A 22966-nucleotide genomic window follows, 5' to 3' on the forward strand; every position below is an offset into this window, starting at 1 on the left:
ATCACAAAAACATTTCCATCCATGCCAGCAAAAGTAGGAGCACAGCATGAACAGGATGTTGGCATCTAACTGTAGCATTTAGTTATCTTTTACCAGGTGTGGAGGACACTGTATTAAAAACGTTAGCAGCCAGCCCACAGCAGGCTGTAACCATCACTTGGAAGCATGTCAGTCGGTGCAATACTTGGGAGTTTCTCACAAATACCTAATTTAGATAATGCCTCTTTTACTAAAGGTGTGGCCCCAGCTGGCTGCTAGCACTGCAGGGTATGTAGGCTGCCAAATGAGCAAGTGAGCTGTATCTGAACTGGGCAGGAGTGAATAACTGAGTCCCTCAAAATTACAAAAGGGAAATGCCCTGCAAGGTTCCTTAGAATGGCAACACCATTTCCAGCACAATATATGCTGTATAAACAGAAAGACTGGATGTAGTCTAGATTCCAAATTATCTGCTGGAATCTGTTTCTCATTAATAAATACAGAAGGGGCTGAAAGAATCTTACCTGACTGATTTTCAAAACCACATTAAGGTCTGCCATGAAGCATCTGACCTGTCATTCTCTCTCTTCATTTTGTTTGGCACAAAACTGAAGCTTACTGATTCTGTTCTTGTCTTCCATTGTGAAGGAGCCCTATTGTGTCTTTGATAAATTTAATTAACCTTTCTAGCAGGAAGCTGAAATTGTAATAAGCAAATATACATCTCCAGTGCATAGGCTGCACTGTACTAACCTCCCATGTGAACACTTTTAGTACTTGCCGCACTTCACTCTGAAAATGGAAAAAAGCTATCTGGATGTAGAGAGTCTCCATAGGGAGCTAGTCCACTTAGGCAGTCCTTTCAGAGTAGCTAGCAGAGACCCCAGCTCATTGACTCTCTAGAACAGGCAGGCTAGAATTTAAGTGCCTACACTCATGTGGCCACTTGAACAGAGGTGTTTTCTTCTGTAATAAACCAGGGCAGTCACAGCATTCGTAAATAATAATGAATGTATTTACAGAATCACAGAATCCTTTGAGTCAGAAAAGACCTTTAAGATCACTGAGTCCAACTGTTAACCCAGCACTGTCAAGTCCACCACTGTGTCCCCAAGCACCACACCTACACATCTTCTAAACACCTCCAAGGATGGTGCATCTGCACTGCCCTGGGCAGCCTGTTCCATTGCCTGACAACACTTTGGGTGAAGAAATTTTTCCTAATATCCAATCTAAACCTCCCCTAGTGCAGCTTGAAGCAGCTTCCTCTTGTCCTATTGCTAGTTACTTGAAAGCAGAGACCGACGCCCACCTCACTACAACCTCTGTTCAGGCAGTAGTAGAGAGTAATAAGGTCTCCACTGAGCCTCCAGGCTAAACAACCCCAGTTCTCTCAGCTGCCCTCACACGACTTGCCCTTGAGACCCTTTACCAGCTTTGTTGCCCACCTTTAATTTCATAGAATGGAATTAGAAGTTGTTTCAAATACACTCTTAAGTCACACCATTCTGAATTCCCTCACGCACACATGGATCTATCTCCAAACTTTCCAGGTTAGGAAATTACTTACCTTAGGATGTACCCATGAAGAACTCCGTTATGTTCACTCTCGGGAGGAGGTTGCCACTGGACCATGATAGACTGATTGGTGCGCCCACTGGCCACTATGTTTTTAGGTGGGGCACTGGGGGGCTCCTCAGGTAGCATTAACCTAAGTACAAAAGAACGTGATTGAGGTGGGTGTTGAAATAAATCACAGATAACATTTCTATTTCATGTATCCGTTCCATGAGAACCAGTTTCTTTTATCAAAGTCTGATGACTAGAAGGAAATATAACGCTGATCAAACTGCTGAAGACATGCATGAAACAGTTACAACAAATCAACATAATAGCAAATCAGTTAAGCAAGCAACAAGACAGACAGCTGAGGTAACCTTATTCTCTCTGAATCACTCAGGCTGCTACAACTCTTTAAAAAGATTACAAGCCTGAATGAGTTAGAGCTTAGGTCCAGTGTCTGTGACTCCTTCCAAATTGTTTCTTTCAGCTCTTTCAATATTTTTCATATCAAACTCCTACATTTTGGAAAAGCCATTTAGAGTTCAGCTGTTCTGCAATTCAAGCTCTCAGCAAGCTTTGGTTCAGAAGAAGAGGGATGCATCTGAAACTAAATTTGATGAAGCCATCCTTCTATGTCACATCTGGGCAAGTTCCAGAAGTGACATTAGGAGAATGCGGTCTTCCTTCCTGGGCTAACTGCTGGGGCTTAGCACAAGAGCAAAAAGATTCTGCTTAACTGATACTCTGGAAGTATGAGGGCACCTTCTCCATGGTATGCTGATATCCTGCATCATCTAATTGCCATGATCACCAATTACTGGCAGCTGCAGAGCACTCTCCAGAGGCTTGGGTAACGCTAACTGCTCCCTTCCCCAGTTATTGTGCAACAAGTAACTTCATTCATTCACAAACAATGAGCAGTTTTTTTCCCCCAGTAGTTCTAGGTTATTGTACCTCCAGTACCTCGATATTTATTTTTAATGTACCTGCTGGTCTCAGAGCTGTACTGGCCCTTTCCCACCTGGTTAACAGCACACACCCTGAACTGGTAGGTTCTGGCTGGCGTTAGTCCGCTCACAGTGACACCGGTCATCTTTGGGTCAAGGTTTGAGAGGTGAACCTTCCAGGGAGAATCTGTTGGAATAATTTACATGTGAAAAAAGATGACAGCGCTTGTTAAAAGCCCTGCAGAAGTGAGAAAATGCCTCTTATTGCTCAGAGCTCTTTGTGCTTGTTTTCCTCAGAGGAACTTTGGGAAGAAGTTTCTTTTCAGCAGAAGAAACCTTCCTGTCAGCCCACACGGTTATGCAGATTGCACATTTGTCTACTGGAAAGTGATGCTGCACATGTCATGGCATAATAAATAAAAACTATATTCATTAGCATTTTAATAAAAGAGTAAACAAGCATGATAAAGACAGATGGGCTGTGTATTTCACAACCCATCTGTTTGGCAGACCATTACACCACCACACCCATGAGTGGCTCTGGTGGAAGGACTGTAATGAAATTCACAGTCAGTTTGGAATATCTTCCTACCCAGCTTGCAAGCAGGTGTAGAAGCATGACTCTCTCTGCCAAATCAGACCTTTGCTGTAAGACCTGAGAAAGCTTCTGCTGCAAATTCTACACGTCTGCAGTTTTTTCTTTTCTGAGAGATGGTATATGGCATTTGGTCTAATCGTTTCCTAGGAAGATTGCCTGGTATAAACAGCCCTGGCAGCACTATAAAACCCTCTTCGTCAGTTCACATACTTGACATACTGAGCTCCTCTGATGCCCAAATTACATTTTCAAGTTTTCAAAGAGGTCATAAAATGAAACATGTTGAAAATTAAATATCCTGACTTCTTTTCTTCATAGCCTGATGTCACACGTTCTCCCTGAAGCCATGACTGAAAGAGTCAGGGAGAAGTGACATTTGGTCTGTGTTGCAACAGTACAGCAACGGAATCAGCCAATTTAAAGATTTGTTCAGATTTTAAATAATACCAGCTGTTTCCATGCTCTCTGCTCAAAATTACCAACACTTCTGGAAATGACTGAGGAGCTAGCTGTAGATTTTGGCAACATATCTGTACATGTTGCTCATCAGAAGTGCATTGCAGCTCCTGGCAGGTCACCTAGACGTCTGCCTGAAAATGAAGATGAGATGTCCCAAATGTGGAAGCCTGCTAAAATTCACACCAAGATATAAACCACTAATTTAGTGCTTTTCTGGCAGATTCCTTAGCAAGTTTAAGTCTTCTGGGGTCTGCTGCCAGTGGAGCTATAAACACTGCATCTTTGAATTACTCAAAACATATTTATTCCAGTAATGGGTTTCTGAGAACAAAATCTTTTTTAACAGGGAAACTGACACAGCAGAATACTGGGAATGTTGGAGAGGGACATTTGCACAGCAGTCAAGTTCTGTCCTCATCGGCTGATGATTTACCAGCAGTCACTGCAGCTGCAAGATCAAGATGGCAATTCTGAGCATTGAACTTCTTTTAGAAAGACCTTAGAGGAAGCACTCCTGTGCTGTCAAGAAAAGCATTGGTTAGGAGGTTTTTGCATCATAGTTCCCTCTGGATTTTATCAAGCTTCTCCTGAGGTTTCACAAACAACTGTTCACGTGGTTACAGCCAGAGTACATAGTAACAAACCAAGGTAAGTCAAAGTTAAGGTATGGCTGACTTAGTGCACTGCCTGAAGCAGCTTCCTGAGGAAAATGGAAGAGCAGACATCACCAAGAGAGTGAAATACCCCTGTATGAGCTACTTGGGTAGTGGTCCGTTTCCTACAGCATTTCATTTGTTTATTGCTAGTGTAAACACCACCTGAGAGTGCTTAACCCAAGCGCTCAATGTAGTGAAGAGTTCGATTCAACAACAGGGCCTATTAATCTCTTCAGCACCTTGGGGCTTTACTTTGTTTATATGCTGCATCTGTAGAATACTTTATTAATTCCTTTTCCTCTCCTGGTGAAAGATAAAAGATCTGGCAGGAAGAGAGATTAAACTGAAACCTAATATAAACGGAGCCTATTCATCTCCTAGGCACTCTGATTCAGAAAGGAAGGTGGTTTGAGGAGGATTTGCTTACTCACAGAGCAGTGGATACAGTGACTATGCAGAGTAACTTTAAAATTTAAATGTCAAGTCTTTTTTTTTGGATAATCAATAAACCAAACATTTCAAAACAAACCCCAGAATTGCTCAGAGCAGCAACTGTGACAGCAGAAACATGCCATAACATTTTTAACACTCTCTTCTCCTCCAGGGGTGACTGTCACTTGCCTGTCCCAGGAAGCCTGGGGAAGCTCCATGGTGACAAAAGAGCTGCAAGGTCAAACTATTAAATAAGCTTCCATTAGATTGAGCAGACTGTGCTAATCCTTCATTTAATTTAAGCTGCCTAGAATGTACTCTGGACTTTGTTTGCTCTGCTGCTGCAATTGCTACTGTCTGAAGCACTTCCATGTTTAGCTGGCTATCATCTTAAGGATATCAAGTATTTCGAATTAAAGGGGTGGGAGGTCAAAAGGAAAGTAGAGGCTGAAAATGGGTGGGAGGCTGAACAAGAGTGGTAGGGTGAAAAGTGAGGATGATCAGGGAGCTGGAACACTCCTCATACTAAGGCTGAGAAAGTTGGGGTGCTCAGTCTAGAGAAGAGAAACTGCACAGAGACCTCAGAGCAGCTTCCAGTATCTGAAGGGGGCCTACAAGGATGCCAGAGAGCAACTCTTCATTAGGGACTGTAGTGACACGACAAGGGGGAATAGGTTCAGACTTAAACAGGGGAGATTTAGGTTAGATTTAAGGAAGAAATTTTTCACTTTGACAGTGGTGAGGCACTGGCACAGGGTGCCCAGAGAAGCTGTGGCTGCCCCATCCCTGGCAGTGTTCAAGGCCAGGTTGGATGGGAATTGGAGCAACCTGCTCTAGTGGAAGGTGTCCCTGCCTGTGGCAGGGGGCTGGAACTAGATGGTTTTAAGTTCCTTTCCCACCCACACCATCCTATGATTTTTTTATTTTAACTCTGAGTGCCTTCCCAAGTTAATTTATTGGAAACAAAGAAATCTCACAGGCTACTCTCTAGTTTACAACATGATTTGTGAAGTTTTAGAAATTACTTTTGTTCTGTCAAGAATGTTTGGATGTATTTGTGATATGTTTCATAACACTGGTTACTCACCAAGAGGCATTTCTTCCGTATTTCCCTATCTACCTTACAACTCATGCATTAATTGCAAATTCCTCAAAAATAATTTCTAATTTGATATTGCAGTGTAGGTCTATTGCAAAAAGCTGATTTCTGCAGGTTTGGAGTACATTTCCATCTCCTCCCTTCTCCAGGGTGGTTTTGAGTAGATGGTAGTATTGGAATTTGCTATACTGCCGTGGTTCACTGAAGTCATCTTTCAAATCTTCATGACAATACATGATATTGCAAAAAGTTCAAATAAAAATTAAGTGGTTCATCCTTTGTTTTGTAGGGCTTCAACAAGGTCTACCAATGGCCTGAGAAAAAGTATCTTTTAACACTATCATAGAATCATAGAAGAGTTAAGGTTGGAAAGGGCCTTAAGATCATCTAGCTCCAACCCCCCTGGAGGGATGCCTCCCCTTGGCCAAGGCTCTGTCCAACCTGGCCTTGAACACTGCCAGGGATGGAGCATTTACCACTTCTTTGCGCAACCTGTTTCAGTGCCTCAGCACCCCCCCAGTAAAGAACTTCTTCCTTAGAAGGATCTGCATCCCAGTTGTAACAAACAAAATAGTTTTATTATGATTTTTGCAAAGATTTGTCAATGTGTCCAATTTTTGTCATCTGAATATTCCTACCAAATTCAGGATGACAATTTCTACGCTTTAAGCTAAGCAGGTATACACGCTTTCCATAGGAGCTTTTATTATCTCCACATCGGCAGAATGTGATGAATTAGAGTTACACGATTACACCACACAGTACAGACATCCCAGAATACAATAAAACAAAAATGGGCTTTTATCTTCATTGTACTCAGCAGAATTCTTTAAGTATTAATTTATTTCTTCAGTTAAAAGACTACTCAGAATATTTTTTGATTAATCCCTAAAATCTAAACCTCTTTGGAATAAAATAAGCAAATCCCCTTCTAACCCCATGAAGATATTTCACTGGAATTCCTAGATATATCGCGACAGGGGCTAAGCAGGTCATGAAACATCCCAAAACTACACTAGTGCAAATGACAGCAATGCATAGAATCATAGAATCATAGAATAGTTAGGGCTGGAAAGGACCTTAAGATCATCCAGTTCCAACTCCCCTGCCATGGGCAGGGACACCTCACACTAAACCATGGCACCCAAGGCCTCATCCAACCTGGCCTTGAACACCGCCAAGGATGGAGCATTCACAACCTCCCTGGGCAACCCATTCCAGTGCCTCACCACCCTCTCAGTAAAGAATTTCTTCCTTATATCCAATCTAAACTTCCCCTGTTTAAGTTTGAACCCATTACCCCTTGTCCTGTCACTACAGTCCCTGATGAATAGTCCATCCCCAGCATCCTTGTAGGCCCCCTTCAGATACTGGAAGACTGCTATGAGGTCTCCACGCAGCCTTGTCTTCTCCAGGCTGAACAGCCCCAATCCTCTCAGCCTCTCCTCATACGGGAGGTGCTCCACTCCCCTGATCATCCTCGTGGCCCTCCTCTGCACTTGTTCCAACAGTTCCATGTCCTTTTTATGCTGAGGACACCAGAACTGCACACAATACTCCAAGTGAGGTCTCACAAGAGCAGAGTAGAGGGGCAGGATCACCTCCTTCAACCTGCTGGTCACGCTCCTTTTGATGCAGCTCAGGATACGGTTGGCTTTCTGGGCTGTGAGCACACACTGAAGCCGGCTCATGTTCATTTTTTCATCGACCAACACCCCAAAGTCCTTCTCCGCAGGGCTGTTCTGAATCTCTTCTCTGCCCAACCTGTAGCCGTGCCTGGGATTGCTCCGACCCAGGTGTAGGACCTTGCACTTGGCATGGTTAAACTTCATAAGGTTGACATCAGCCCACCTCACAAGTGTGTTGAGGTCCCTCTGGACGGCATCCCTTCCCTCCGGCGTATCAACCGAACCACACAGCTTGGTGTCATCGGCAAACTTGCTGAGGGCGCGCTCAATCCCACTGTCCATGTCACCAACAAAGATGTTGAACAAGACCGGTCCCAACACCGATCCCTGAGGGTCCTATTTATCTGAAAATCCTGTTTCAAATGAAGGCTCCCATTTCTGGCTCTGTGTGGGCAGCAATACTTAATGACTGTGTTTCGCTGGATTTCAAATTAGGTTATAAATTTGCCCCCAAATGTTTAAGGCCTTATGTCTCAAGTCACCCACAGACACGGGCTACTATGAATACTTGTAATTTGAGAATTATTGCATTGTGCCAAATACATTCATTTTAAAAATTAGGTGACAAGAGTCGTTCATAGTTCCAGCAATTTATGAGCACGATCTGCTACTGGTTTTTTTTCCCCTCTAATTAAAATAAGGGGTTTATATCTCTTTTCTGAAATGATATTAATGAAAAGGAGTTCTAATTCATGCCAGGTGGAGCGACACTCCTCTCTCTAATGCAGCCAGTAATCAGCCCCCTGAAATTTAGTAATTATTTTGAACCCTCTTCAGCTATTTCTCTGAAACAGATACTGTTATTATGTATTCATTTATGGTACATGCTTCAGAACGTACAATGGATCCTAAAGCTATTAGATAGTGATTCAAAACAGCTAAAATTAACAAAGCTAGACTACATTTCAGCACCTGTAACTGCAAAGCAAGCCCCATGTATCAAAACTCCACAGAGCTAAGAAGAAAGTCTTCTATGCAGCTTTGCTAACAGGGAAATAAATCATTATTTTGATGTCCCTCCCTAACCTTTACATGTGTGAAAGCAAATGGGGATTAGGAGTCAAGCACATTGCACTGCTGCTGACAGGGAAGGATCTACTGATGCAGGCAGATGAGCTCACAGAGGGCATATGTTGACTCCTTGACAGTTACTCTTTCTGCAGCATAAACAGGACTGACGGAAAACCTGAAAGGAATTTTTCTTTGAAAAGCAAAGAGAGATTCTGCACAGTCATATCAGACAAAACTATACCTACACAAGATCAAATATCAGCCTCATTCACAAACATCACTTGGGATGGGTGGGAACAAAGGCAAGGTGGTGTTTTCCAAAGGAGTAGGAGGTCTGTAGAAACTAAATATTAACCACACACTACTGAGATCAAAACAACTCTGAAAAACAAACACTTCAAGAAAGTAAAAAACAAAACAAGACAGTGACAATAAGCAGACATCAAAGTCAGCTTTCCAAACCAAAGTCACTGTTGACATTGTTTCTACTATTCTACCGGCATCTGTACAGCTGAGCAATAATATATGAAATGAGAGAACACAACAACAGCAGAATATTTAAGGGCTTAGATTCTTCTCTTCTCACAGAAGCCCTACTTCTGTGAGTAACCACTTGGACATTGTACATAAAAGCAAAGTAAACAAAGATAAAGATGAAAACTGAAAGGACAGCAAGATCTAGAGTATTCCTGGGAGTTAAGATGCTCAATTCACACAAGCCAGCTCTGTGTTTGTTTTTTGCAGCTACAAGCTTGCTGAAGTACCTCTATCTATGATTTGTGATAATGAGACTCTCTCAGTGGCAGATTGCAATGCCATCAGGCAAAATTATTGGATCTATCATGGAGTGAGCAAGGGTTCACAGGATCCTGTGGAGTTCTGGGGGACTGTCTGCATGATTTCTGGAAAACTACTGTTGTTTTTTGCTGTGCCTTCTATATATTTCAATGAATGAATTACAGCATTTTCAGAATGATGGCACATTTACCCCATCCCTATATTAGACCAACTGCAAAGCATCCTTGCTAGAAAAGCACCTGAAGACCTTTCAAACTTGTCCTGGTATCAAGTGAGCTGCCTCTTCTTTTAATTACTCTTCTCAATCAAGAAGATTCCCAACCAATGGTCCTGCAGCCCAGTGCAGGACCCACATTCTGCCAGCTCTGTGCTGTCTCTATGTACAAACCTACCTCTAGTACCTCTGCATCATGTTCCCAGACTGGGGCTTTATTAGCTTGTCATTGTCAAAGCCTCTTGGAAACATGAAACACAAGTGTCATGTCCTTGGATGAAAGAACAGGTAAGGAAAAGCTAGAAAGCAGTTACTGGCTTGTAACTCCTTAATAGAAGGGGAAGGATAGAAGAGCCAAAGTGAAAAAGAAGGTAGTGATAAAAAGGTAGAGAGGGGTTGTGAGTGCAGAACTGCATTTTCTCAGTCATTTGCTTCACCAAAAGATCAGGAGTCTTTGCTCAAAAAGAAATGTTTTAAGGACAGCAGTCCTGGCCATGACTTGGGATTTCTGCTAGGATTAGAAAACTGCACTGTGCTTAACAGATGTAAAGATCATCAGTTCTGGGACCTCCACATCTGAAAAGTTATGCACTCCTGCCTGCCAAGCAAAAGGGCTGTATGTGATCTGAAGCTCAAGTTTCATCTCAAGCTCTCTGTGTGGCGAAACAAAATGCTTCTCTCTCGTTAATCAGAAATCAGGACTGCTTCACATTCAGTTATGCAGTGGCTAATTTCCACATGTCAGAAAAAGTGATGCTCTTAATTTTTTCATCAAGAATCAATTGTTAGGCTTGGATTTCCAGCTTCTACGGTGATAGAGATTACAAAGCATTGCCAAGGTGACTGATTTCCACATAACCTCATCTTTCCATCAACTCCTAAAGATGCATTAGCAATGACCCTGAATAACCTTGCAAACTGAGAGGCACAAAGGACCAGATACAGCATGACAAAACTGTGAGAAATGGCATTTCACAACAACCAGGTTTGTAATCCATGAAGCTAGGTATTTGGATATCTTAGAGTTAGGCATCCTTATCCTACCAAAAAGAAGGGTGTAAAATAATGACCTAGGGAAAGCAGAGAAAATATATGAACCCATATACAGTTCAGATAGTAGCTCCTACTGACATCCAAGTTTATTCCTCTTACAGACCATCAGTTTCTTGTTATTATCCTCCTGCCTGCATTTTTCAGGTGAAACTGGGGCTCTGAATGCATCCAGGTATCTATGAAACCACAGCAAAAGACAACAATGGGAAGACATAAAATGACTACTGCCATTTTATAGATGCTGAATTGAAGCACTGAGGAAGAATGAACTGCTGTGCTTCAAGTCTGGCTGGCAAAGCTAGAGGTGGAATTAAGGCTTTCCTGTATCACATTCCACATCTCAAGCCTCTTTTTGTTGTTTAACTCTTACAGCATGCACATAGTCAAGTGTGAAACCCTCCACGCACAGTCTCTCATTTTAGCATACACCATACAATGTGTTGTTAGCAGCTCTGGTAGAAGGTGAGTCTGAAGGAAGGCTGAATAACTGAGAAGAACATGAGGTTGAAACTTCACTCACTGTTCTCGGAGAGCTCGACCATGTAGTAGAGAACAGGGCTGTTTCCATCAAAGGGGCGCACCCAGGAGAGCATCACACTGCGGCTGTATGAGGAATTTAGAGTGGCCAGAAGATTCTGAGGGGAATGAGGCAGTTCGCTGTGAAGGGTGACAGAAAGAGAGAAAAAACAACACAGAAAAATCAATCTACATTTCATTCAGCGATAGCCCTACAGGCAGTTAAAGACACACGACATCAGACTCGCATGATGATAGATATAAAACTACCAGCAGCTATCCTCCGATTAAATAAATGAAAGACATCTTGGAATTCTTCACTATCTTATCCTGTTTGGGGGAAAAAAATAAATTATGCTGAAGTCCCAAGGCTGACTCATAGAACAGCTAATAGAAATGTTGTTAAATGTGGAAAAAAGCCAGTTTTCATACTGGTTTTGATTGAGACAAGTTGGTCAATAAATTTCCTCTCTCACTTTTTTCCCCTTCTTATGATGATATCCCAGCAATGTGACAGCAGTAATACATATGAACAGTAAAACACATGGGAGATACAATTTAACATGGAATTTTTCATACTCAAGGAAGCAGAAGACATTGACACTATCCATATAGAGCTACTAATCAAAATTACCATATGTATTCTTAGGCTACAGAACAGCTTGATTTACTCATGGATTCAGGCTTATCCTGTCATGGGTAGAATCTTTCCTTCCTATAATAAGGATTTTTTTGGAAGCACCCAACCAGAAAATGTAGTGAAAATGCCTGAAGAAACCCCATGGAAATACAAAATGAAACATTTCAAAACCCAAAATAAAACAGCAGCTCAATTAAAATGTGTAATTTCTCCACATAAAGGCAATTTGTGGAAAAAACATTTCTTTTGTACTCATGGCTGCACGGTGCAGTGAGAAAACAAAATTCTGCTGCGTCCCTTAAATGCTGATGTGTACTAAAGGATAAGAGCCCTTCAGCCATTATATTTTAGCCTGATATCTGCACCTTATCATCAGGGTTCCTAAGGAGGACAAGGATCTCAGGGTGAAGGAAAAGCAAGGAGGGCCAGTTTTCACCCATTCAACCTACTTCTCCTACCTAGGAAAGCCAAGGGCAACCCTTCCTCAATGAGTACTGCTTCTAATCTGCTCTGGCCACAGCAGAAATCCATGAGAGCACCTCATATGCTTAATTTAAAAATGTAGTAATTCCTGGTTATAAAATATCATGCAACTGGAGGCTTACAGTTACTTAAAACCCACAACTCCTTAGCCACTCACAAAAGCAAATAGAGACTCTGGCTTTAAGCCAGAACAATAAATGTGTCCTTGAGTGGGGTTTCTATTGGAAGACTGAGGAACATATGGAGAGCCAGACAATAGTTTGATTATTTTTCTGTTAAAACTGTGAATGCTTTTGCTTATGTGTTTATGATGGCCTACACTGTGGAGTTAGCACCAAAATAAAAAAGGCATGCACCAACCAGGCTTCAGCTGCTGATACAAAGAAACTGAGGATCTGGTTGCTTTGGGGCTGGAAGAAACACCAGGCACAGGAAATAGTATATATGAGCACAGAGGAAGCATGCTTTGAACACAGCACTGCAAGAGCTTGGAGAAACAAGTTTAGGGAAGGGGGAGACCTGGAAACAAGCTAGGAAGGCAACTGACCTGCAAGGCAAAAATGGTAAAATAAACCTGTCATTTTAAAGCGTGGAGTGGGGGTTTACTATATGGCCAGAGACTACAGGAGCATGCTACTTAATTCTGAATGAAACATCAAATTATAATAAACATTTATCCTCCACTACAATTTATCATTATGCCCTAAGCAAGCTGGTTGGGAAAAGTGTTTTTATGATTAAGGTGGCAAAGGGAATTACTGAAGAAGAGTGAAACATCTCATTGTAACACGGCTCACAGAAGTCCAAGTCCTCACTTCATTTATCACCAAGACCTATGAGGAAGAGCTCAGAGATGGGTTGTGGCTTCAGCTTCTTCCAGAAGATGGTCACACAGGGAGCAATGTAGGAGGGATGGCTGAGGTGGAGCTCACAGCAAACTTGTCTCCATGTAACTCCTTTTCTGGGAACTAAATAAACACTCCTGGTATATATTAAGGATACTTTCAGGGCATGCATTTCACTAGTCTTGTTTCCCCACACATTTAGAAGGGCTGAATTAACAACTCATTTGAGGACAGAGGCTAAATAACTAAGAAAAACTTTACAGCTCAGTCTCTTTTTCTTATCGTACAAGTCTCAGAAGACTTTTGGGGGAAAGGGGACATTCCCCTTTTCATATTTTTTAAAGCACAAATTGAGTTTAAACATGGTTTCTGTCTTCCTTAGGATTTGGATTTCTTTGATTATTCTCTTAGCTTGACACAAAACAGTAATCGCTCAGCAGCATGAAGGAAACGGGCACTTTCTGTTCAGACAAGAGATTGAGTAGCATGAGCTGCAGCAGCCATACCCCTATCTCCACTAATATCATATTCTTTAGCCATATCTGTCCACACCAAACAGCAACAGATGGTGCTTACAAATTTAAATCCCTCAAGGCAGACATAACAAGTGCCTAAGAAACACACCTGGACAGAAACAAATATTTAAAACTACACAAACATTTCAGCACAGAAGTGTACTACTTTGTAGTATACAAAAGCAGAGATTAATAAATAGCAATTCCTACTTTAGCAAGCTCTTACACTTTGCCTCCTGCTCATTTGCTACCACATACTGTGTGGAAGGGATGATAAATGAAACCTGTACGACCATCATGAATATTCACGTTCCCAAAAGAGATCATTGCTTCTTTTTTTCCTTTAAGAGAATTACTTCTCCTTGATGCTAACATCCAAGAAATCATTGCAGGGAATGGTAATTTCAACAGTTCTTTAGGAAAAGTATTTAGTTTTATGGCCAAGAAAGGAGACATATTCTCAGATGGAAAGTTTAAATGACCCTTTCATCTGTGTTACTCCTAAAACACAAGGTCTTCAAAGGCTGAGACATAATACCTAAGTTTGCTGAGAGGAGAATGCTCATTCTCGTCTCAGAAAGAGGGTAGGTTTAGATTAGATACTACAAAGAAGTTCTTCCCTGTGAGGATGGTGAGACACTGGAACAGGTTGCCCAGAGAAGCTGTGGCTGCCCCATCCCTGGCAGTGTTCAAGGCCAGGTTGGATGGAGCTTTGAGCAACCTGGTCTAGTAGAAGGTGTCCCTGCCCACAGCAGGGGGGTTGGAACTAGATGATCTTTAAGGTCCCTTCCAACCCAAACCAGCCTATGATTCTATGAGAAGGACCGCAGACAAAAATTGCTCAACTTCTGATGCACCAAGGAAGTAGATGAGGTTTAGTATAACAACAGACAGGGCACAGAACAGCCCTTGAACGGACACTGGAAGTTTAATTCCAGCATGATCATCTGTCTTTTGTTCGCTGAAGCCCCAAACAGGAAATACATGAAGGTTTTTTCAATATAGGATATCTTAAGATCTCACTCCTCTAATGAAGAGTTGCATGGAGGCAAGTTTTCCATAACTTACTTTGCATGACAGCAAAATACGTATATGGATACTTTTAAATCTGTAATTGAAAAATAAGCCCAAGGTTAATGGCATAGCCACCCAGGTGACCTAAAGGGCCTCTGACAATGCAATTAAAGTAGCAGATTTGCAAGAAAGGAACATGAAGTCATTGTGACAATCTAGGAGAGAAATATTAGCTAGCTGCAGATGATACATGTGCAAAACAGAAACCCTAATGTTTAGAGTCAGCTCATCACTGCCAGAGGGCAGCTGAAATATTCACTCAGCAAACACATAGAGTGTTTTATAAAATCAGCTAAAAGGAGACTATTTGCTGAGGGAAATAAACCAGACATGGTTTGGAGAGATTTCTGAGAAAAAGCGTTTAACAGCAGGTAATTAGAGAGACTGGGACTGAAGAGGGGATTACTCAAAAGGCAAGGGAGATTAAACAAGTTTTCTTGTCAGTTTATAAAAAGTCTCACTCCTATTTCATAAATGATTTCCTAAATCAGGTCCACCACCCAAGTTTCACTCAGGAGCAGGTGGTTCATCTGCTAGCCCCGATAACATGCTAAGATGTTGAGGCAGGAAGCCTAGCAAAGCACTAAGCCCAGCCTGATGGTTTTGCTCATGTAAGTTTATAATGTTTTAAATTAAGGGATGTTTCATCTGTTGCTCAAGACTTTCCAATTTCTCTTGCAAAAGAATCCTCTCCAATTTCTAAACACAGGAAGGATTCCTGCAAGGCATCCAAGAGTTCTGAGGCTTTTTGTCTCTCATAAGCCTATAATAAGGTGGACTTGTGAAACTGAAGGTTTGACAAGTCCCAGAGCGCACAGATGTATTTCCCACTTCATTTTGGTGGTCACCACAAGCTCGAATCTACAGATGACTTGGAAAGGCTTTTGATTTTTATGCTTTCTCTTTGCTAAAACCATGTTTCTGATATACCTTCAATGATGAACATACACAAATGTATTTCTGAGTGTATTTGCAGGTGGTATTTCTCTTTTGAGTATCAAGTGCATTTAGACTTGGCAGTGAACCTTACTTCTTGGATGACATACCAACAGAGAGCTTGGAAAAATAAACAGAAGCTTTCTTTCTATTGAGGAGGGACTAGTACATTTTCAAGTTTGACATCGTTTCTGTTTTCAGTCCCTGCAGAAAGGGAAAGAGGTGGGCTACTGGAAACAAGGGATATGGGATCTATATGAAAAGTTTGCAATGAGACATCATTCTGATTTGTTACTCTTCACTGCCCTTACTTACTTTACTTTTATTAAATCAAGCCATTTTTTTATGGGATATATTGGAGAGAGATTTGGAAAAGTAGCAATTAGAAATACTCCGGTAAAAAGAGCATCAAAATTCATGTATAAATGACTGACAAAGGCAATACTGCACATTCCTGGCAACCCACTGGGTTTTATTGTAACTGGTTACTCCCCTCACCTGCTTTTGATGAAGACAAAACAGTAATAGTTCTTTCTCTGGTGAAAGAAAACTGAAAGATGATGAACTCACTGCCAGGAATAAATTGTCTATTTTTATATTACTTTGTCCTCCCCATATTTTTGCATAGAGAAAGAATCTAAAAGATTTTACTGTATGTTGTGACATAACAGAGGCTTGTACAGGGCTTTGATTTTCCAACAATGCAGCACTACTATACTTCTCAGTCACATTCATACAACAAAGAGTTTCTTTAGTACGGACTGCAGACAGATTGATATTGAGGAGCAGTTATCATCACGCATAGACAGTGGTAATTCTGCATATTTTATATACACTGAGAACCCTCAGGATACTTTAAGCTGGAATCGGCACAGTTTCCTGTCAGGTGAGTGATACATGGTGATAACTCAGTTTTTGCAGCTATTTTACCCTCTATATATATTTCAGGATGGTATTTACAGGACTATAAAAGTAAACCAAATGAAGCTGGGATGTTTCATAACATATAATTACTTCCATGATCAAATTCTATGACTTGTAGGAATGCAAGAGAAGGACAAGCTCATCGACAAAAGACCTGCAAATGTTTCTGTATTTGCAGTCAAGAAGCTCTGGTAGGAAAGGGGGAAAAAAGGTAAGTAAAAAATTAAAATCTCCCTCTTGCAGAACAGAAACATCACTCGCAAATGTTTCACCCCGTGCAAATCAAATCAAGTAACGTACATGAAGAATAAACACATTTAGAGAGAAGACAAATGAATGACTAGAGTATCCTGACTAGCAATTAGTTTCTGTGCCCAAGTACCATCAGTGAAAAATTGATGAGCGAGGTAACCTTTGGCTGCACTTTAGCAAGTTCTTCATTAGTTTTCTGGCTTTTCTTTTCAAATATTTTACTTCATCATAGACACACTGAGAAAAATAATCCATCCTGCTTGCACCACCGAAGTATACCATGCTGTGCTATGAGCCTGTGTTCCTTTAACAAGAAATGGTACCTTTTCCCTCAATCCTGTCTTCCAACAAGGGAAGACAAAGGACAAGAATACTTTTCTTGCCTTCTTTTCACAGATTAGAAAACCAGACCACTCAGAGATTAAATAACTGAAGGTCACCCTGGAGGGTAATGGTTTTGAATTGAATCAGTTTGAATAGAAATCAGTAACAAACTTATTTGTGCCTTTGGAAATTCCTCTTGACATGCCTCTAAGTGGAGGAGGGACATGCAGGTTCCTGGGGGATAAAAGGTGACGAGACAATTGCAGTTGTCAGATGAAGCTAGGCACGCTATGATATTATCCGTTGGTAGCTATGATATTATCCATTGGTAGACTGCTCCAGTCTATAATTGGTTGAGAGGCCTCCTTTGAACATTTGTCTGACATTAGTGCTACTCAAGGCACTGAAGTGTACGTGCTCATTGATGGGAATGTACATGCCCTGTTTGTTAATGTTCTGCACAAGAGAATTATCCAGGAGAATAGGGAATGTTATAGATCTGTCATTCGTATATAACCTAGAATTTCGTTTAAGCTTTACTTCAGACATTTCCCTTCCACATATTTTCTTCTTCATTTCACTTCTGTTGTATCATGTATCTCTATTTCTTACAGATTTGTGCTGCTGAGCCAAACTATAAAGATGAAAGCAGCAAAGGAATGCAATGTTCTTTGGCATTATTGCACTACCTGCAGCACTACTTTGAAATAAAATGTCACAATTCAAGGTATGATGGAGTGACTTACCAGTTACTGAAGTCTTTTAAAAGAGTGAGTCTGATTTATTTCTTTAATTCCTTCAGGAAAAAGAAGTGATAGGTGATGGGCAACAGTAGATTGGAGGAAGCAGAGATACAGGCTTAAGAGCCAATCCCAGTGCATGGAAAGCCAGCCAACACAAGTGGAACAAGCTGGGGCATAAGAAAGGCAGCCTCAGCAACATACGCAAGATGTTCCTCTCCCAGCTAAATTCTAGCCTGAATTTTATGGAGTATAAAACTGTTCTTCACTGGTCAACAGGGAACTGCAAGTAAATACACCTGCTGTGCTGTACTGGGTAGTATAGGACATCTTTTGCTATTTAGGATTAAGAAATGGTTAGACTGCTGAAGTGTTTAGCACATATTTATAGCTTTGCTTCAAAGTCCAAGTTTTAATATTCTTTACTCCATAATTTTCTGCCCTTCATTCAAAAACTGCCTCAGAGAAAAGCAAGTATGGTTATATAGTTGCAATATATTTTGAATTGTCTTCTGCTCTTGGATTCAAACCAGCAGTAAAATGCACTCCGGCAGGAGAGCTGAGGAGTGCTTAATTAGAGAAAGGATGTATGACCACTCTCTGAAAATGGGCAATCTGATCTGGCACTGTCACAGTAATGCTGTACAAACAGCCCTCTGCATAGCGGATCTCGGAGGTGAACTCATTACACTGCCAAGAGAAGTTGCCATCTTCTCAGAGAGATCAGGCATGACCAGCAGAAACAGATGCAATTTTAGTTAAATTACAGCATGTGGCATTACTCAAATAACACACACACAAAACATCTACATAAAACATTACCTCCTTATTCATTTGATCTGCTCCACACATGTACCAAAAGCACAGTTGTTGCTTTTAGTGATAAAAATAAAAGGGAAGTGCACTTTGCCCCAGTGGAATAACAGAAATGGAAAATGTGGAACCCCATAATGACATTTTTATAAACCTTCTTCAGAATGGAACTGCACTTTAAACATTTTCTTGGTTTTATTTTTAAAGATCCTTAGGAATAAAGAAAGATGTACATAAAAATATTTTTCCCCTGAAAAACGATGTATAAAGAGAATGCAAGAGTAAGCAATGCCTGTCCAGGGACCAGCTAGTCTGATACATGCTTAACTGAGAAAAACTACTAAAAGGAGGAAACATTTTTGTACAACCCTGGCATCACAGCACAGCACCTGGGCTTTACGGGAAGGATTTACAACTTGGGGATGACAGAAGGATTCAGGCTGGAAGGGACCTCAGCAGGTCTTTGGTTCAACCTCCTGCTCAAAGCAGGGTCAATCATGAGATCAGACCAGTTCATTCATTCTGGTCTTTAAGACTGGAGACAATATTCAAGTTGTAGACTAGTAAGTGCCAAATAAAAGGGGGTAATTATCAATCTACTATGCTTGTGTTAACCCTTTTTGTTGCCAGGGCACATGGCTGGCTCTCTACCAAGATCCCCAGGTTCTTTCCAGTGGAACTGCTGTCAGCCAGTGAGTATTACTACAAAAGATTACCCCTCCCAGATGCAGATGTCGTATTTGTCCATGTTGAATTTCATAAGGTTCCTGTTGGCTCATTTCTCAGCTTACGTCCTGAATGGTGGCCCTGCTCACAAGTGTATCAACTGTCCCCCACCCATTTTGTGCCATCCACAAACTTGATGAGCAACTTCAGTGCCTCCTCCAGGTCACTGATGTTGCACAGAGTATGTTCCATTACACTCCCCTATTGGCTACAAGTGGACCACCACCTCTTAATTGTCATCCCCTGAGCTCAATCACCCAACCAGATCAGTATATACATGTAGTGATTTGGAGAGAGAACTTCCAAGGCTCCAGCTATTTGGTGCAGGATGGCAGCATGCAAAAGACGGACACTTCAAGGCAATTTAATTAGGAACGAACTAGGCCTAATTTCCCCTGAAAAGCCCCCACAACAAAAATCAAACTTAGAAGCTCCCAAGATCACATAGAATGAAATGCTAAAAAAACGCCCAAGTGTATCTGAAACCAAACATAGTGTGTTTAAGGAGGAATACTCACATCACTTCTAGTCGAGCCATTCTGGAGTCATTTCCTCCAAAAGAAATGACCTCACAGGTATAGTCTCCAATGTCACCTGACCATGTCTGGCTGATGAGGAGAGTGCCATCTTTCTCAACTGTGATCCTGGAAGTGCTGGATGGATTTATTACAACACTGTCCTTCTTCCAAAGATACCTGTGTATTACAATATTTCAGTTATTAATTACTCATAAGAGCATCAAAATAGATTATTTGAACTGTGCTGTAAGGTATCAGAATCTGTAACCACATGTTGAAAATGACAGGCTCCTACAGTTACTTTCAGGAGCAGTGTCTTTTATGAATTTAAGTTTCAGATCACTGATCAGAATGAGAAACGTAATTGCATCCAAGATACTATGTATTTTATAAACAATACTATAGAATCATAGAATAGTTAGGGTTGGAAAGGACCTTAAGATCATCCAGTTCCAACTCCCCTGCCATGGGCAGGGACACCTCACACTAAACCATGGCACCCAAGGCCTCATCCAACCTGGCCTTGAACACCGCCAAGGATGGAGCATTCACAACCTCCCTGGGCAACCCATTCCAGTGCCTCACCACCCTCACAGTAAAGAATTTCTTCCTTATATCCAATCTAAACTTCCCCTGTTTAAGTTTGAACCCATTACCCCTTGTCCTGTCACTACAGTCCCTGATGAATAGACCATCCCCAGCATCCTTGTAGGCCCCCTTCAGATACTGGAAGACTGCTATGAGGTCTCCACGCAGCCTTCTCTTCTCCAGGCTGAACAGTTCCAGCTTTCTCAGCCTATCTTAATACGGGAGGTGCTCCACTCCCCTGATCATCCTCGTGGCCCTCCTCTGGACTTGTTCCAACAGTTCCATGTCCTTTTTATGTTGAGGACACCAGAACTGCACACAATACTGCAAGTGAGGTATGTATTTTACATGGAAAAAGTGCAGTACTCATAAATGTCCAAGTTCTTACGTCCACCAGCATCAGCATTTTAAACTAACCATCACACTCTGCAGTTAACAGCTGAGGTGTTGGCCTATCTTTGCTAAGGCTGTAATAACATTAGACTGCCATGATCAGTAACATCATGAAACTGCTGTGGCAGTTTCCATCAAAACACAAACAGAGATGACTATAGCCCATGGTCTTACAAGTAACTATTTCTACATGACATATATACACCTGGATTTCTCTTTCCGAAGTTCTTTCTGCAGTTCACCTGTTTAGCAGCCTTCAAGCTGTTCCTTGCATTTTCTTTCATTAGTGTTTCTTTCAGATTACATGAATTTTCATGGCAAATTTATTTTAAAATGATGAGCTGCCTCTAAATGCCCTAGTGAAAATTTTAATAGTTCAGGCAAATTCTGTTTTCCTTTACACAGTTAAAGCAGAATATAGCCCCTACTTATTAAGTTGTTTCCAAGAACATGTGCATCTCTTGTGTGGCTTTCAGCACTCCAACGTAAACACTTCAGCAATCCTATTCCTTCTCTTTGACTTTTACTCTCATTAAGTATCAGCTTCTGACAAGTTGGTTTTATTGATAGTGTATTAACCTTGACAGTAAAATCATGAAAGGCTATATTGAAGTCATGAAGTGGAACATAGCTCATTGTAAATAATATATAAGGCTGAAATGGAAGATGGGATTTCTATGATTAATGATACAGTGTACAACTTTATAATGCAGTAATCAGGGGTCTGGTGTTCAAATCTGGGGTCCTGAAACCTTTCACCTAATGCTATTCATATAGCTTATAAAATTAAGCTTGGATAAACCACACAAACAAGAACTGACATTACCAACCTGATTGAAATTCTAGGATCATGAGTTGCTTCACATCGCAGAGTTGCTGTGGTTCCTTTGATCACCGTGCTATCCTCAGGAGGATGAACAATGACAGTGCGATCTGAAAGGAACACAAGCCATAGTACAGGTGAAATTATAGCATTTTGACTTGGGTATTCAATCAGAGAGCAGGCAACTTAACACCTGTCACTCAAAGCAAGCAGGCCATTCCTCTTCAGGTCTTCACTAGGAAGGCTCCCCTCCCTTTAATGTCATTGTGTCAAGAAGAGGTGGTAGGCTGTGGGGTGCAGAGAAGCAAACGCAGCAGAGGGTATGGGTCTAAGTTGGCATTGATTCAGGTAGGAAGAGTGCTAAAGCTCTTTCACTTGTCTTGTGGTAAACACTGATGTCAACTCCCTACAGTCATAAGTCAGCAAGTATGTTTGTAATGCATTATGAACGAATCCAAACATACACTGAGTCAGGAAAGAAGTCACACTGTTTGGAGCAGGGAAAACAAACAAAACCAAAGAAAATCTGTGCAAAGAATACAATAGAAAAATACCCAGAAAGAGGAACACCTAAATGGCACCCTACAATCTTGTCAAATGCAGGAAAGAGGTTAAAGAAGGAAGAGCTTCTGGTAGTCTCATTTTTCCATATAAGAAAGATTTGCTGTTTATCCAAATTTTTCAGAATATCCTTTTGCAAGCACTTCCTGGAGATCCAGAACACAGTAATTGCTGTAACTACAGCAACCAGATCTGGTGTGAAAGATCTCTGTTACGCTTAACACACAGGAACAGCAGCAGATAACATTAGCTGAAGCAGGTAGCCAACTAGGATGAGTACAGAAGATACGTGGATAATGTTAGTCAGTCCCAAATCCCTACAGAGATAATCGAGATCTACTGAGATATCTCATACATGCACAAGAAGAAGTCATCAAAAGCTAAGTCTAATAACATGGAATTTTTATCATTATTCCTGATGTACTTACGTATGCCTTCAAGCTTTATAATGGTGCTGTTGCTACACAAACATTAGGTTATAGTCACTTTTCCCTCGCCAATGCAATACAATGAACAGGAACTATCTTTAATACATATAAGAACCATGCCTTTAAGAATTAATAAGAAGGATCTCCTTCACTTGATCCATATACCTGGCTATCACTCAGTTTACAACATCCTGATACATATACCAACTTCATATTGCCAGTAAGATATAAATATGATGGCCATATGACACAACCACATTTCATTTACGGCCAGTATTGTTTTCAGATATTCCCAAGTACAAAAGGGAAAAAATGTTGTTGATTTAACTTGCACAGTTTTGGGATTAAAAAAAGCCAAATGTGCACCACA

The 22966-nt window shown here is 41.1% G+C and overlaps 1 protein-coding gene across 1 annotated transcript in view; it reads right to left on the reverse strand.

Annotated features, from left to right (window-relative positions):
* Positions 1-22966, reverse strand: part of SDK1 (sidekick cell adhesion molecule 1) — a gene marked incomplete at both ends in the record, with an annotated part of 410080 nt that overhangs the window by 115546 nt on the left and 271568 nt on the right. The window contains 5 exons of the mRNA XM_080619378.1: positions 1550-1690; positions 2529-2676; positions 11018-11154; positions 19804-19980; positions 21615-21717. Coding sequence (XP_080475504.1) covers positions 1550-1690; positions 2529-2676; positions 11018-11154; positions 19804-19980; positions 21615-21717 — 706 coding nt within the window. The remainder of the gene's footprint in view (positions 1-1549; positions 1691-2528; positions 2677-11017; positions 11155-19803; positions 19981-21614; positions 21718-22966) is intronic.

The sequence above is a fragment of the Psittacula echo genome (genome assembly GCF_963264785.1).
Source record: "Psittacula echo genome assembly, chromosome: 5".
In the NCBI taxonomy this organism is placed as follows: domain Eukaryota; kingdom Metazoa; phylum Chordata; class Aves; order Psittaciformes; family Psittacidae; genus Psittacula; species Psittacula echo.